At 41.1% G+C, this 13,891-nt stretch overlaps 1 protein-coding gene across 6 annotated transcripts in view; it reads right to left on the reverse strand.

Moving 5' to 3' along the window:
• The window catches only part of LIMS1 (LIM zinc finger domain containing 1), a 141,604-nt gene that overhangs the window by 17,938 nt on the left and 109,775 nt on the right, over nt 1–13,891 (reverse strand). For 4 of the 6 annotated variants that reach the window (XM_032351647.1, XM_032351649.1, XM_032351648.1 and 1 more), the window contains exon 2: nt 6,355–6,514. In XM_032351647.1, coding sequence (XP_032207538.1) covers nt 6,355–6,514 — 160 coding nt within the window. Of the gene's footprint in view, nt 1–6,354; nt 6,515–10,661; nt 10,943–13,891 lie in introns of those variants that run through there. The other 2 variants (XM_032351645.1, XM_032351650.1) reach the window with 2 other exon arrangements.

Raw genomic sequence — 13,891 nt, forward strand, 5'->3', positions numbered from 1 at the left:
TTTCTTTATTTGTCTGAGAGAGAGAGAGCATTGTGCACAAGCAGGGGGAGGAGCAGGCAGAGGGAGAAGCGGGATCCCCACTAAGGAGCCCAATGTGGGACACTATCCCAGGACCCTGGGATCATGACCTGAGCCAAAGGCAGATCCTTAACCTATGGGTCATCCAGGCATCCCTCAACTGGGGTGATCTAGCTCCCCAAGGGATATTTGGCAATGTATGGAGATACTTTTGGTTGTCACAAATGGGGATCTAGAGGGGCAGAGTGGCAGAAATATTACTGAACAGCCTACAATACACAGGGGAGCCCCCAAAACAAAGAATTACTGAGTTCAAAATGTCAACAGTGCTGGGGCGCCTGGGTGGCTCAGTGGGTTAAAGCCTCTGCCTTCAGCTCATGGTCCCATGGTCCTGGGATCAAGCCCCGCATCCAGCTCTCTGATCATCGAGGAGCCTGCTTCCACGTCTCTCTCTGCCTGCCTCTCTGCCTCCTTGTGATCTCTGCCTGTCAAATAAATAAATAAATCTTAAAAAAAAAAAAGTCAACAGTGCTGAGAATAAGGAACCCTGGTTTAGTGTGTGCAAACATTACCTATCTGAGCAGTATCCACTGGAAAGTGGTACTAGAGAGTGTACTAATTTACTTAGTACTGTACATGCTACCTTGGTTCAAACTGCCTATAAGACATGTGTGATCATCCCTTGTTAGAGAAAACTGAAATTCAAAAATATTAAATAACTCACACCGAAGTCAGTAGAACTGGGATTCAATCCAAGGCTGTCAGACTCTAAAATCTGTGCTGCTGCTGCTTCTGTATCTACCACCTCTCTTTGGCAGACTAACAGAGAATATAACCTAGAATTCTTTAATTATCTTGTGGGTTTCTTTAAGAACTTAAAAATCATGTTTGAAAGATTGCCTGGCTTCTCTGCCAACATACAATCTAACCTCACTTGAGAATTGGGCATCTGAACACAGATGGAGGTAATTCTACTGAATGTGGAACAATGACATTAAAGCCTTGAACTACTGGGTTCCCTTTTGACCATGTACCAATAAAGTGAATCCACCCTCTGTTTCCACTGTACAAATCTGAGAAAAATACTGAGGTCCTGAAACATCCTAATTATGGATACATGTTTCCTAATAAAGAATGAATAAACAACACTACTGGAAAATCTCAAGGAAGCCGGACCAAGTGAGGCTCTTTGGTCACCTCCAATCTTACATGACCCTGACATCTTTGAAGGGTACCAGTCAGCTGTTTTGAAGAGTGCTCCTCAATATGGGTTTGTCTCATGATTAGACTGAGGTCATAGATTTGGGGGAAGAACACTACAGAGGTAATAAGGTGCTCTATTTCTTGCATCATACTGGGAAGTACATGATCTCAACACAATTTCTTATCACTCAAGTTAACCTTGATCACTTGGTTAAGATGGTGGTACCTGTCAGGTTTTGCTGCTGCAAAGTTACTACTTTACCCATTTCTATATCCTTGTTAGAAGTGAGTCATTAAGTCCAGCCCACATCAAAGTAGAGAATTGTGCTCTTTTTTTTCCTTTTAACCTATGCTCTTGGAGAGCATAGGTCATTTGAATCATTTAAAGTCATTTGAATCATTTAAACAAACTGGGGGGAGGGCAGCTTTTAACTCAATAAGTAGTACTCCAAGTACCAGAAGTGATTATATTAAAAACCACCTAGATACAAGTCACCCAAAATGAGAACATTTTGTAAGGCCAGTATCCCTAAAATCATCTCTTAACTAAAACCCTTCCACTGTACTTCCCCTGTGTGTGTGTGGGGGGGGGATTAAAAGTAACTTCATTTAGTGTTATATGTCTGCAAATTACTTCCAAATAATTTGGCAGAAGATGGGTGTGGTGGGCATATGTGTGAGATGCATAAGGGTACATGATATTCATTGTACTATTCTTTCAACTTTTCTGTAGGTTTTAAATCAAAAGTAAGTTTATTCAGTGACACCACATTGACCTGAACTAACATCTCAAGTCAGCAGTCCACATATGGTACTGAAAATACATCATGGCTCTTAGTCATGGCACTTAGTCAGGGTCTACCCAAAACTGAAATCTCCTCTGTTTCTACTTAAGAATACATTTCTTGGGGCGCCTGATGGCTCAGTGGGTTAAAGCCTCTGCCTTCAGCTCAGGTCATGATCCCAGGGATGTGGGATCAAGCCCCGCGGGGAGCCTGCTTCCCTTTCTTTCTCTCTGCTTGCCTCTCTGCCTACTTGTGATTTCTGTCAAATAAATAAATAAATAAAATCTTAAAAAAAAAATACATTTCCTTCATCCACCACTCTCAAAATAAAGCTGGGACAATGTTCGTGAGATGAACAATAAGTAAATGAGTAAAGCGTACCAAGATTTTGAAGTATAGCCTGGAAATGTTTACATTAGAAAATGTTTTCCCTGGTTCCTAGTGGGTATATTAGCATTTTATCTTGCCATCTATACTATCCAAGTACTGTATACACATCATTGTATCTATTAAGCGCCTTGTAGTCATCAAATATTGTGTAACAAATGATAGATAGAGATACCGATTAATGAGGAAAGTCCTTACACCAAGGTATTTAAAGTTAGAGGGGAAGAAGATAAGCATATAAATAAACATGTGAAATGCTCTCCATACTAAAGGTATAAATAGGGCACCCAGGTGGTTCAGTGGGTTAAAGCCTCTGCCTTCGGCTCAGGTCATGATCTCAGGGTCCTGGGATCGAGTCCCGCATTGGGCTCTCTGCTCAGCAGGAAGCCTGCTTCCTCCTCTCTTTCTGCCTGCATCTTTGCCTACTTGTGATCTTTCTCTATCAAATAAATAAATAAAATCTTTAAAAAAATTAAAAAAAAGTAAAGGTATAAAAAAAGTGCTGTGGTACTAGAGAAGGTAACTGAAATGAGACAGATGGGAGTGGCCTGAAAACATGAGTCACGTGGCCCTGTAATAAAAACACCCTGAGTAAAGCAGTCATTGATGACAGAAGCTATGGAGCCCAAGATTCACGGAGCCCAATCTTTTATTCTTCACGGGGTGATGTATTACAGTCTAATGGCAAACTGTTAAGTTCACTAGCTGAACCACATGATCTGGTAGGACTGAAGTTCACCTTGAGTAAGGAGCCAAAGCAGGTAATAATCCTGGCTGCAGCTAACTCACTTTAAGAGGAGATGCAGATGAGCCAGAAATAGCAGAGCTCAATCAGCTTACCTCCAGACAAACATCCTCGAGTGGACAGGAAACAGCAGTGTAATGCTAAATTTGCCTCTGGGGCCAAAGGAAGGAGGAACATCCTGGCCATCTCATCCAAAATATCAGAAGTTCCACAGTAAAAATGAATCCCATTTGCAAGGGGAAGTGAGTGCAGAGAACCCACCTATAAGTCTTCAGAACTAATTCTATGGAGAAAGAGTAGAGGCTGTGCAAATAAGGGAAGAATGATGTTTTAATCAAGACAAAAGCAGTATCAAAGCTGTAGAGTGCAAAGGACACAGATGCTTTTTTTTTTTTTTTTTTAAAGATTTTATTTATTTGAGAGAGCGAGCGAGTGTGGGGAGGAGCAAAGGGAGGGACAAGCAGACTCCATGTTGGATGTGGAGCTGGACACAAGCCTGATCTCATGACGCTGAGATCATGACATAGGCCGAAATCAAGAGTCAGTCATTTAACCAACTGAGCCACCCAGGCACCCCACATCTGCTATTACTACATACAGCGAGACTGAAGTACATACATTGTGTCTCAATGGAAAGCAAGCCGAAGTAAATTTTTGGGCTTCCTTTTCAATAACTGAGAGTAGATTATTTCTTGGAAGCCTTGGACAGCTTCATCTCTAATATCATTCAACCAAAAGGAAAAGCCAGATTTTCCACATGCAGGTTTACAAATCCCGGCCTTGAGAAAGGGGTTTTAATTATCAGTGTAGCTAAAATAGCAATCTTCCTCAGGACCCAACAGACCTGAAGCTGGGTAACAGCCCATTAATAGACCAGTTCTGGGTATTTGTAACATTCTGGAATAATATCAGACAGACCCAGGGAGCATATTTATAGTCCAGAAGTAAAAGGGAGTGTGAGGTGGGCAGGGGGACAAGTGTGAGTCATGCCTTATTCTGTCCTACTGGAAGCTCTCACAGAGCCTTCTCTCTGACTAAAGCACAAGTGGCCTGGCAGCTGACAGTTTACAGATGCAGAACAAGCCCCTCAGGAGGTGACTGTGCTTGACAACATAATTAATTCCAAAGTGCCAGGCACACAGACCATATAATATGGAACTAATGTTTGGAAAAACTGACCCTGCCTTTCTCTTCTGGGTCCTTCTCTTGCTCCTTTGGACCCTCTCTTAAGGATTCTGCCATAACTACCCATTTCGATAAAAATGTCTTAGATTTGAAAAGAACATGCAAGGGAAAGAATACCATATTGGGCATTAGGAGACCAAATGAGGTTCTAATCCCATTCATGTCACAGATCTGCTGTGTTATAGGGACATTTCAATTTCTTTGGGCCATGATGCAGGAAAAAGGCAGGGGTAAGAATGGGACGACAGAATCTGAAGGCTCATGTTTCTTCAGGAGGCAGACTCCTGACTCTCTTAAGTGACCTCCTTCCTTGCCCTCCTGGCATGCCTCCACTGTGCTGACCTGAGAACCTGAATGTTTCATCCAGACCACAGAAGCAGGTCCTCATCCTTTTACTCCAATTGAGCCCCCATTTTGCCCCCACTCCCTTTCTCTCCTTGCTGCCCAGACCCCTAGCGATTTCCTTTTCTTCTTCAGGAATCTAGCTGCCACCCTCCTCATTACCACTGGCAGCTTCTCCCACAGCCTCCGGGAGGATCTGTTACCATGATGCCAAGCAGCACAGCTCCTACTCCACCCTGACTTCCCTCCTACTATGACTCTCCTATCGCTTGCTAGTCCTAGCCCAAAGCCATTACCTCTGACAGAAAAAGATTCCCACTGCCCAAGGAAAGAGTTAGGAAGAAATGAAAGAAAAGAGAACAATAGTTCCTGTACCTATTGCTAGGGTTTTTATTGTGAGGAATGCGGTTTCTAGGATATAGCAGGAGCTCAAAAATGTATTCTGGTGAATAAAACAGTGATCCCTAATCAAATCTCTTAAAGCTATTCCCAGAGTTACATTACTATATACAGGGCAGCTCTGTATGTCATGTGCATATGATGGACTAAATAGCTTTTCTACAGGCTGGCCTGGAAACCTCCCCTTACAGGAGGCATTGTTTCTATGGGAAACTGCAGTCTGAGTGGCAAACAATTGACTTACTAATGACCATTAGAAACTACCTTCCTTCCTTTTAAAATGGCTTTTAAAACCGGGAAATTAAAAAATGTGGTAGGCAAAAAGAAATCAAAGAGCACCCATGCACAATTCTATGTGCATACATTATCACAGAGAGACACACGTATGAGTAACACACATATAGATATGTAAGGAGTAAGTTGGTAAAAGTACACGATATAATTGGACACACACACACATCCCACTCTTACCTTCATTAACAGCATGGGTTCAGCCTCCACGGACTAGTCCCAAAAGCATACATACTCTGTGAGAAGGGGGTTTCAGTGATCATAAGAAATACAAAGGATATGTAGACACCACAGGGTAACACAAAAGAATCAAGAACAAGAATTTGGGGGATACCTGGCTGGCTCAGTTGGTGGAACACGTGACTCTTGATTTTGAGGCTATGAGTCTGAGCCCTACATTAGATATGGAGATTACTCAACAAAAATAAAATAAATTAAAAAAAAAAAGAGAGCAAGAATTTGAAAAAGAAGATACATATAAGAGCTTAATATGGACAGGATATCCCTCCAAAGCATCTGAACAAGATCCCCCTTAGGCAATAAATACATGGACATTCCCACTCACTGCATGAAAGGTCAGTAACAGATGCCCTGCTTTAGAGAGGGTATTTCATGGTGCTCTGAGTCAGGGAAAGAGAGAGAGGCAGGAATCAGTAAGGCATGTGTAGGCGGCAAGCAACTGGGGACCTGAGTGGAAAAGCCAGAGAGCCTGTGGCTGACATTTATGAAAGGGCTCTGTCTGCTGAGCTGAAGTGCACAAGTCTGATAGGTCAAGTCACAAGGTACCAAGGGTTCTGAAACAGGGAGGTGAGATGAACAATACAAGTGGCAAGGTGGGGTATGGGGGGCAGTGTCTGACAGGGCATTCTGCACAGAAGTCATCACTGACCTGATGGGTACCAAATACCAGGCATGTCAATATAATCTTCATACTGAAATTCAAAACAAAGAAGGATGCCTCAAAATGGCATCCCTGTGCTTCTGTCCGGGCTGACTCACCTCATAGAAGAGTCCCTCCGGGAACTGCTGGAAGCACTGAGCACACACGAAGCACTGCTCGTGGTACAGCTCCCCGTTACTGTTCACAATCTTCTCGGCAGGTGCAAACCCCCCCTTGCAGCGCTCACAGGTGGCGTTGGCCAGGGCATTGGCCATGTTGCTGTAACACACAAAGGACAGGAAGTCTTTAAGTCTTAGACTCTCAAGTCCTTAGACTTGAGACCAAATGACACGAAGAACTGCGAAGAAAGTTCTGTCTGATCACAAAACCATCCTGTAGCCCTAAAGCCCAATTTCTTGTGTCTTAAGAACTCAAATCGCTCCCATCTCTTTGCCCCTCCATCTAGGTGCTGAAAGGGCCTCCTGATTGGAATTTGTTTTTCTTTAACATTTCTGACATTCCTCTTGCTAAATATAAGTGAGTGCCTACTACCTGTCAGGAACAAGGGATAGAGACAGAAGTCAAGAGCTGCCCTCAAGGAGATTGAGGTTACAGCTTAATAAGTAGCCTAATTAAAATACCCACAGGTCACCATCTCAAAGCCAATTTCTCTTCCGTCTGAGAACAGAATCTCTAACCTGCATGTCAACTGAACACCATGTCCTGACACAGGTTATACCTTTGGTTAGACCCTGCTGAAAGCAACTGCTGCAAGTAGCTCTTAAAACCACCAGAATGCCTTAGTCTTGTAATCTCATTGGTAAGAACAAGTATTGAGCACTAACATTATAAGCTGTATCTTAGTCACAGTTGTACACTGTGAAAATCACTTTATAGACATGACACGGGGAGGTTCAGGGAATTGGAGTAATAACCCCAATGTCACAAAGCTCAGTAGTTAAAGGAAGACACGGGACCAGAATCCAGAGTCTCTGTTCATAAAATCACAACCAGATTATAGTATCCATTTCAAACACCTGAGAGGATCGATAAGGACACCATCACACTTTGCACATTGGGCAGTTAAATGACCCCGATGAACCCAGTGACCTGGTCTCTTCCTTGCAGTCTTTCCACTATTATCTTGAAACATAAAGGAGACAGTAAATGGACCGATACCCTAATTAACCACTGTGTAGTTTGGAAGAAGAAAAGCATGTACTCAGATAATTTCACATAAAGAACTGCTTTGTTCTAAAAGGCCTTGAAGTGGGGAAGGTCCTCTACCCATAGCAGTCATTGGCCAAGCTGTCCTTCACAAATTGGCAAGTTTATTTTCAGACGCGCACTCAGAGCACAAGCTCTACCTGTGTGTCTAGTTGCCTGGTGCGGTCTGTAACCACCCAGATACTGAGTCAATCCACCTCCTAAAGTTACTGCCAATATTCTCTAGAATCAACCACTCTGTGAGGCAGGTGAGGAGTCTTCATTTTACAGCCAGATTAACTGCCTTGTCCCCAGCCAGTTTCTAAGTTTCCCTGTTTCCTTAGCAAAAAGGGCTCACACATACCTTGTCTCAACTCCATCCCGCCCCAATGGAAGAATTTTGCCTTCTTGCCCTAAATGTTTCAAAGAACAGTATTCCTATTTTGTAGCCTTACCATAACTAACCTCATGTAGACATACCACGTTCATACCACATACCATAACTCTACTTACCAGGTTTAAATACGGAATTAAAACATCACAAAAAAAGGGGGGGAGGTAGGAAGAGAAGCAGCCTCACTGCTTGGCAAAACTGGCCTAAGTCTCATTAAATTTTCTACTTTGTCATTTCAAAATTACTGTGGGTTATGGAGAAAAATGCATCACATTCCCTTCTTCATTTGGGTTTGCCATAAGCCAAATGAACTGTAGCAGTTTTAGCAAAGCTCTTGGAAAGGTTTGGAAAGGTCTTTCTCCTGACCAAAATCCACAGATGTCTCTAGATAAAGTATAGTAAACCTGCCCCAGTAATTCCTAATATTGTTTTGAAGATAAAATAAGTATATAACTTTGGAAACCAGAAGATGCTACTCAAATATAAAGCATTATTATTAATTTTGAACCCTCTCAAAAGATTCAGCAGAACCTTATAATTTTAACAGAACTCCCAAAGAACAGGAAGAGAAGAATATTCTGGAATGTCTTGATCCATTATATAGATCAGTGGGTTCTCCAAGTATAAAGGCCACCATAACTCTTTTAGGGGTTCAAAAGGTCTTTCCTTTCATCTTTGTAGAGGCATATTTTCATTATACACATTATCTAAAGCAACATATTACATTAGGATAAATGCAAAAGCAGAAATGAGAAACTGTCTTATTTAGACAGACATAAATGAGATTTGCAAAAATGTAATTCAATGCCACTTTACCCACCAAGCTTTTGTCATTTTGGAAATAGTTATTTTTCATAAAAATCCATTAATATTAATACTTATTAACATGTAATAAGTTTATTGTTATTTTAAATTAATACACATTTAATTTTGCTCTCAGTTTTTGTTTTCTAAAACAGTAAATACTGATAATCAAAAGCTCTTTGAGGACCTCAGTAATTTTTAAGAGTGTAAAGTGGTCCTAAAATCAGAGCATTTATCACCTGTTTCCTACTCCTTATACTAAACACTGGTTATATTCAAATCTAAATATTCAAATAGTTAGAAAATAGTTAGACACATTATAAAAACAAACATGTAGTTTCCCACAAATAGGAAAAATAAACCAGCTTTAGAAATAATGCATTATGTATTTTTGAAGAAGTATTCCTTTTAATAACAAGCAGGATAAGAAAAGAAATTACATTAGGGAAAAGTTTCAGGAAAGAGCCCCTAATAATCTCACCAACCTACTGAGCTGTTTACATTTCCTTTTCCTCTCTTGTCTTTGACCCTCTGGCACTGTGAATTTTTTCAATGGACTATTTTTTAGAGTAGGTTCAGGTTCACAGTGAAACAGAGGAAGGCGCAGAGTTCCCCTTCACCCCTACATGCCAGTCTCCCCCTCCACCCCCGCTACCATCATCCTCCACCAGAGAGGTACTTGGTTACGACTTAAGAACCTACTGTGACCTGCGTTTTTTTTTTCAGTTGTTTTTTATATTTAACACTACCTATGATAGAAATTACATTTTAAAAGTCATATATGATAGTTATAACTGTCACCCAGCTAGTTAAAATTAGTTGGCTAATTTTTCAAAAAAGGATTTTTGCTAAGAAGTGGTGTTGATGACAAAGCATACATATGTTGGGAAATATGTATGTAAAAGCCTTTAGTACAGCATCTTCACATTTGGCTAGTTATAACTAATTTACCTGATCCTCTTCCACAAATCAACTGCACACAGAAAACTTGGTATCACTGAGCTTTTTGTTTTTCAAGTGCTTCATTGGTCAAAGTCTGTGAAACAAACTTTTTGGCATGAAATGAAAACATGTGTAAATCCAAAAAGCATCTTGAGAGTCCACAAAGCACTCTGGTTACAATATAATTTTAATTACCCAATTACACATAAACAGAACTTTTTATAAGTTGTGAAAACAAATGACATCTGTTATAATACCACACAGAGTGGATTAATGGAAATAGAGAATCAGGTCAGTTATATTCTCCTTAACTCTTAACTGACAAACTGAGCTCTAGAAAGCACTCCCCAAAGCAGTGACACAGTCTTTGCAGAAGCAACCTTCCCAGTAGACTGTCTGTAATAATTCCAAGCTTATAACTTTGCAGGAGGTCAACAATCTTACATGAGTTGGTCTAAACACTGCTCTGCACTACTTTTTTTAGTTGTTTGCTAAAACCCATTTAATAACATGAATTAGACATTTTAGAGTTAGTGGCATATATATGTATATATAAATACATGTATATTTGCTAGTTACACAGCATTCTTATTTCTTATTTATTCATTCAGTCCCCTCAAGACAGTATTAAGGAACCCAGTCAGCCTACGTCAAACTGCTGACTGTTAAACCTAACAGAAATGTTTATCTTTATCAACAGTCTGTAATTCAGTTTTTACTGCTCCTTCAACTGACCCCTCATCTGTGGGAAGTTTAGAGCATACAACTTTTCTATTATAAATCCTCACAGCAAAAACTCTAAACCTCCCTTTTGGACTATGTAATGAAAATATACTATTATCAAGAACTTACTGACACAAAGACATTACTACTATTACTTTAAAGGTAGCATTTTCTTTCACTTCTGCATTTCATCTTATATATTCCTGCCTGCTGGAATATGTCTCCCCACCCCAATCACCCTGGAATGCCCCTCCTTAAAGTTGAGAAAATAAAACCATCAATGGGCAATGAACTCAAAGCCCAAGAAGCCTAGATCTGGAAAACAGGAGCGCCTCTTCCAGAAGAGGAGACACTTACAATTTCGCATAAAAGTCACAAAACTCCTTGTAGACCTTTACGTCACTGTGCCTGCGCTGCAGTTTGGACACAGCCCTCTCGTCTTCATTGCCATTAGCCTGGTGGACACTGTTAAGGGCTGCCTGAGGGATTTCTTCATTTTCTGGGATAACATGGGGGCGCGCCCTACCCGGGAACGCCATCCGCGGGTACTTGATAGCTCTGAGCCCAGGGCAGAGAGTAGCAGGACAGGGGACGGAGAAACAATATCCAGGCCTCCCCCGCTTCCCTGCCAGGGTCACTCCCACTATTCCCACACACGTCAGCCCTGCGTTTGCCAGGGTGGCTCCTGGCCCTTCATGTTAAGAGCTCTAGCAGCAAAGCAGTCACTTCGTGTGCCAGTCCTGATTTATGGAGGCATTTCTGGGAGCTCTAGAAAACACTCCCCAAAGCAGTGACACAGTCTTTGCAGAAGCAACCTTCTCAGTCGACTGTCTGTAAACATTGCCACAGGACTAGGGGTCTGCTTGGCAGAGTCCAAGAGAAACAAACATCCACATGCCCTGGGGAATCTGTCACCAAGCATCATCCACAAGAGCCCTGTGCTTCTTGTAAAGCACCCCCAGATATTCTGTTTCTAACAAGCTCCCTGCTGAGGCCAATGCAGCCGGCACACTCTGGGGGATATCCTAATGCCCAGGGCATGCTTGCCAGCTATGCCCATAGCTGCCTTCCCCCAAGGGTCTGGGAGTCCCTGAGATCTGGAGCTACTTTTGACTTTTATTGATCCTAGCAGCTGGCACATAGCAAGAATTGGATGATGTGTTCAACAAATGGATACAAGAGGAAATAGGAAAGAGTTGGAGTCTAGTTAGAAACCCCCAGCTAATGGTGGTCTTTATTATGGCTAAGGATGCCACTGGCATTCCTGCTGTGGTCAGTCCACACTGTTGTCATCTTGTAGCAGTGCCACAGATGAAGACGGTAATGATGATGAAGGCCACAGGCAATACAGGTGCTGAGAATCTTTCTCCAAAAACAAGTCAGAGGGATATAAGGTGTAGCACAGGGAACACAGGCAATGGTATTATAATAGCATGGTATGGTGACAAATGGTAGCCATGTTTGTAGTGAGCATATAGCATAGATCATAGAGTTGTCAAATCACTACGTTGTATACCTGAAACTAATGTAACAGTGTCAACTACACTTTAATCAAACACACACACACACGAAACAAACCCGAAACACTTAAGAAGCAAACACTGTAGAACTTTGTGGATAAAATATAAGAGAGTAGTTTGAAGATTTATTCATTTTAAAGAGAGCAAGCGAGAGATTGGGCATGGATGTGCGCCTGGGGGTAGGGGCTGACGGGCAACCCACAGATTGCAACCTGTAATCATTTTTGATCTATGGAATTGTAATTTAGAGAATGTTACTGCTATGGACCGAATGTCTATGTCCCTCCAAAATTGCCATGTCTGAAAGCCTAATCCCAAATGTGATGGTATTAGGAGGTGGGACTTTGGGGAAGTAATTAAGGTTGGATTAGATCATGAGAGTGGGATTATAATCCCCTCACTATGGGATTAACATCCTTATAAGAAGAGGAAGACACACAGATCATTCTGTCAGTCAGTCATGTGAGGATATAGCCAAAGGGAGCTGTCTGCAAGTCAAAATGTGGATCCTTACCAGACACTTGATCTTGAACTGCCTAGCCTCCAGAGCCTTTAGAAATAACTATTTGTTGGGGCGCCTGGGTGGCTCAGTGGGTTAAGCCGCTGCCTTTGGCTTGGGTCATGATCTCAGGGTCCTGGGATCAAGTCCCGCATCTGGCTCTCTGCTCAGCAGGGAGCCTGCTTCCTCCTCTCTCTCTCTCTTGCCTGCCTCTCTGCCTACTTGTGATCTCTCTCTGTCAAATATATAAATAAAATCTTTAAAAATAAAAAAAAAAGGAAGAAATAACTATTTGTTTAAGCCATAGAGTCTATGGTATTTTTGTCACAGCAGTCCAAACTGACTAAGCCAGCTACATGGAATCTTATAGCATGTGATCTTTTTTTATTTTATTTATTTTTTATTACTTGGACAGAGAGTGAGTGAGGCAGAGAGCACAAGCGGAGGGAAAGGGACAAGCTTGCTCTGTACTGAGCAGGGAGCTTGATGTGGGGCTTAATCCTAGGCCCCTGGGATCATGACCTGAGCTGAAGGCAGACGCTTATACATCTGAGCCACCCAGGCACCCCATATGTGATCTTCTAAAGGCTGGCTTTTGGTATGCAGCATAATGCCCTCAAAATCCATCCAAATTGTTAATATATATCAACAGTGTATTCCTTTTTTATTGCTGAGTAATATTCCATGGTACGGACATACCATGGTTTGTTTGACCATTTACCCACTGAAAGTCATTTAAGTAGTTTCTAGTTTGGGGCCCTTGTGAATAAAGCTGTGTATCAGTTCCTATGTAAATGTAAGTTTTCTTATCTCTGAGATAAATGTCCAAGAGTGAAATATCTGAGTTATATGATAAATACATGTGTAGTTTATTTAAGAAACTGCCAAACGATATTCTTAGAGTGGTTATAGCATTTTACATTGCCACCAGCAATGTATGAGAGATAGTTTCTTCACATCTTCACCAGCATTTGGTGCTACCATTATCTTTAATTTTAGCTGTTCCAATAGGTGTGTAGTCACATCTTTTGTATATGTATATACATATTGTATGTATATGTATTAAATTTATGTTTATGTATATGTATTAAGCTTATGTATATGCAGATAAATACAAAAAATAAGTCAGAAACTTCAGTCTACCAGATAACTGTATTGACTAGAAGAGAAAAGGTAATACATGTATTTGGGAAAGAATTCAAACACTACAGAAAGATATATAAAATGAAAAATAAAGTCTCTTAATAATTTATCTGCACCTTCAACTAAGTCATTTCCATGGTATTCTTCTGCTAGATCAGATTAGTGCTGGAAATTTAGTAAAAATTCCCTTATCTCTTCAAATACGCTATTAAAAAAAATGCTGTGTTAAGGTGAAGCAGGGAGGAGACCTTCCATTTTTTCTGGTTTCCTCTACTTCCAGTTGGGACTATTTTAATGTGTGCTTGGCACACAGTAAGGCCAAATAGAATTCTTCAGTAGAAATCACATCAGTAGGAGTTAGTTTTATGATCGCAGTTACCATATATGATGCTAATATTTTTAAACTATTTAATCAATCAGCATGA

The sequence above is a fragment of the Mustela erminea genome, chromosome 7 (assembly GCF_009829155.1).
Source record: "Mustela erminea isolate mMusErm1 chromosome 7, mMusErm1.Pri, whole genome shotgun sequence".
NCBI lineage: Eukaryota > Metazoa > Chordata > Mammalia > Carnivora > Mustelidae > Mustela > Mustela erminea.